The 3320-nt window shown below is 35.0% G+C and overlaps 1 protein-coding gene across 1 annotated transcript; it reads left to right on the top strand.

Moving 5' to 3' along the window:
* Positions 1-1229: 1229 nt before the first annotated feature.
* LOC136063413 (MDIS1-interacting receptor like kinase 2-like) lies at positions 1230-3033 on the top strand. Its single transcript, XM_065763773.1, has 3 exons — positions 1230-2077; positions 2189-2349; positions 2423-3033. The coding sequence occupies exons 1-3, from the start codon at positions 1230-1232 to the stop codon at positions 3031-3033; spliced, it is 1620 nt and encodes a 539-aa protein (XP_065619845.1).
* The last annotated feature ends 287 nt before the right edge of the window (positions 3034-3320 follow it).

Here is a 3320-nt window from a genome sequence, read left to right as displayed (position 1 = left end):
AAAAATTTTCTTCGTTAGACCTGTTTTTTCATGATTTCAAAAATTGGTGCAGTCAAAGAACTAGAAAAGGAAATGATTCTCAATTTTATGGTCAAACCGGGGTCAGACTAATGACATCATAATTAAGTAATTAATAATTTTAAATTATAAAAATATATAATAAGTTTGAAATAAAAATATTTAGTTTTGAATAAATAAAAATTTTAAAAAAAATATGTGAGTTTAATTATCATGTCATATATTTAGAAAATTAAAATAACAAACCCACACCTTAGATATGATATTATACTATTTAGTATGAAATTAGCAAAGCATAATAAATTAATAATTATTTTTAAAAATAAATAATAATAAAATTGTACTATTATTTATTATTTAATTTATAAGAATCATTATTGTACATATATAATATATTACTTTTTTTTTAGAAAGATATAATATATTACATTAATTATTAATTACTATTGTTTATTTATAAGTAAGGTGGCTCATTTTCTTTAAGTCAAAGTTGAAAGTAGCCCAAAGGTGACTAAAAGCCCAAAAACAAAAAACACATACACACTACAGAAAAAGTGAACAACGACTCTTTTATAATAAAATAAAAAAAATAAATAAAAAAATCTCTATTAAAAAGCCATTAAATACCCAACCACCAACCCCCACAGGCGCTTGTTTCTCTTCTTGTTCTTTTTCCCAGCTACCTCATCTCAGTCATTCATCCCCCACTTTTTCTAAGCCACCCTAGCTGACTCTTTGATTGCATTGCTTGCTTGTGGCCGCTTAGATGCTCCATTGAATCCCTCTCCTCAACTACCTTGTTTTTTGGGGGGCTTTTTCTTCAGATCAATGGCAAACAATGGCCATGGATGATGGCTTGTTGTTCAGATCTTCTGCGTTTTGGTGTTTTAAACGAACCGCTCCATAACCGGTTGAACCGTCCCGGTCTGACTTTTAAACCCATTGTGTTTTTTTTTTTTTTTTTTTTTGATTGGTTGGCTGTTTAGCTCTTAAAATATGTGTCACCAACCAAGTGAACCAACTAATCAAAATCAAATATGTGAAGACTGAAGAATAGTCAAATTCAATGATCCAATTAGTCAATTCCCTTTTTTTCTTTCCCATCACAGTGAAAACGGACCAAAATCTTAAGACTTACAAATGCTGTGGGGAGAGCTCAGACACTTTAGATAGAATTCTGAATCAGTTGGCAACTTGTGAAAGAAAGACACATGGCATTGACTAGCTTCAAAAAAGTGTTTTCCCTCGTTGCTCTGTTCGCGTTGGTCATATTACATTTCTCATTCAATGTTGCTTCTGTTTCTGTGAAAGAAGAGGCAGAGGCAGAAATAGATGCTCTACTCAAATGGAAAGCCAGTCTTCAAAATGAAACACAGTCACAGCCACCCCTGCCTTCATGGACTCTCCTTCCTAATAATGCAACCAATTCTTCCAACAATCAAAACACCAGCTCAACCCCATGCAGTTGGTTTGGCGTTTCTTGCAACCATGCAGAAAGTGTTACTAGATTAAACCTGACGAACTCAAGCCTAAAAGGTACACTTCATAAATTTCCATTCTCATCTCTCCCCAGTCTTGCTTATGTTGATCTTAGCATGAATGAGCTCTTTGGTACAGTCCCTTTTGAAATTAGTCACCTCTTCAAACTCGTATATATTAATCTGTCCTTTAATAACTTTTCGGGGGAAATCCCACCACAGATTGGCCTACTGACCCACCTTAAGGTGTTGGACCTTAGTGAAAACCAGTTAAACGGCTCAATTCCCATAGAAATAGGTAATTTGAGCAACCTGGCTTACTTGTATCTCAATAATAATCAACTCTCTGCCTCCATTCCACCAGAAATTGGAAACCTTACTAATTTACTTATTCTTGAAATAAGTCACAACAATCTAAAAGGTTCCGTCCCTCCTAGTATTGGAAAATTTGAAAAGCTAATATGGTTGCACATGTATGAAAATCAGCTCTCTGGCACCATCCCCATAGAATTAGGGAATTTGAAGTCTCTTGTATCTTTAGGCCTTTATACAAATTATCTTTCTGGCTCCATACCCAAGTCGTTAGGAACCCTGAGCAATATATTTATCTAATATTTATATGAAAATCAACTTTCTGGCACCATTCCAGAAGAATTAGGAAACTTGACGTCCATAATTGAACTTGATCTCAGCATAAATCAATTAAATGGTACCGTTCCAATTTGCTTGGGCAATTTGAGCAACTTAGAATGGTTATCCCTCCGCGATAATCAATTTTCTGGTCCCATTCCTCAACAGATAGGAAATCTAACGAAGTTGGCTGTGCTACAGCTGGATACAAACAACTTCACTGGTTTTTTTGCCTCAAAACTTATGCCAAAGTGGTTCTCTTCAAAAAATTTCCGCAAACGACAATCATCTCATAGGTCCAATTCCAAAAACTTTGAGGAATTGCACAAGCTTAATAAGAATCCGCCTTCAAGCCAACAAATTCTTTGGAAATATATCTAACGATTTTGGTGGCTATAGTAACCTGGAGTTTGTAGATCTCAGCTACAATAGATTTTATGATGAAATCTCACACAATTGGGGGAGGTGTCCACAACTAACTACCCTACGGATTGCTGGGAACAATATTAGTGGTGGCATACCACCTAATATTGGAAACATCATTCAACTCCAGGAACTTGATCTTTCTTATAATGGGTTAGTTGGGAAGCTTCCAAAGGAATTTGGGAAGTTGACTTCTTTGGTGAAGTTGAAGTTGAATGGAAATCAACTTTCTAGTGATATACCTTTGGAGCTTGGATCATTAACAAATCTTGACTATCTAGATCTATCCAATAATAGATTTGGTAAGTCAATCCCTAGAAATATAGGGAACCTTTTGAAACTAAACTATTTGAATATGCGCAACAAGTTTAGCCATGACATTCCTGTTCAAATGTGTGTTTTATCCCATTTGTCCGAGCTAGATTTAAGTCATAACTCATTCGAAGGAGAGATTCCTTCACAAATTGGCAATCTTCAGAGCTAGGAGATGTTGAATGTCTCCCACAATAACTTATCTAGTGTTATTCCAATTGCTTTTGAAAAAATGCACGGCGTTTCTTATGTTGACATATCCTATAATAAGTTGGAGGGTCATCTTCCCAATAGCAAAGCATTTCAAGATGCTTCCGTAGAAGCACTACAAGGTAACGAAGGGTTGTGTGGAAATGTTACCGGATTGCAACCATGTATGGCAAGAAGACAAGTTTCAAAGAAGGGTAACAAAATCATTTTCTTAATCATTTTTCCTCTTTTGGGAACACTTTCACTTGT

The sequence above is a fragment of the Quercus suber genome, unplaced genomic scaffold (assembly GCF_002906115.3).
Source record: "Quercus suber isolate HL8 unplaced genomic scaffold, Cork oak 2.0 scaffold_524, whole genome shotgun sequence".
In the NCBI taxonomy this organism is placed as follows: domain Eukaryota; kingdom Viridiplantae; phylum Streptophyta; class Magnoliopsida; order Fagales; family Fagaceae; genus Quercus; species Quercus suber.
This window is presented reverse-complemented; position numbering and strand designations above follow the sequence as displayed.

Bases quoted from the DNA above. Each gene is read 5' to 3' on its own strand.
- LOC136063413 (XM_065763773.1), top strand. From the start codon at position 1,230: ATGGCATTGACTAGCTTCAAAAAAGTGTTTTCCCTCGTTGCTCTGTTC. The intron at 2,078-2,188 runs GTTAGGAACCCT...ACTTGATCTCAG, and splicing joins TCTGGCTCCATACCCAAGTC to CATAAATCAATTAAATGGTA. The intron at 2,350-2,422 runs GTTTTTTTGCCT...ATCATCTCATAG, and splicing joins GGATACAAACAACTTCACTG to GTCCAATTCCAAAAACTTTG.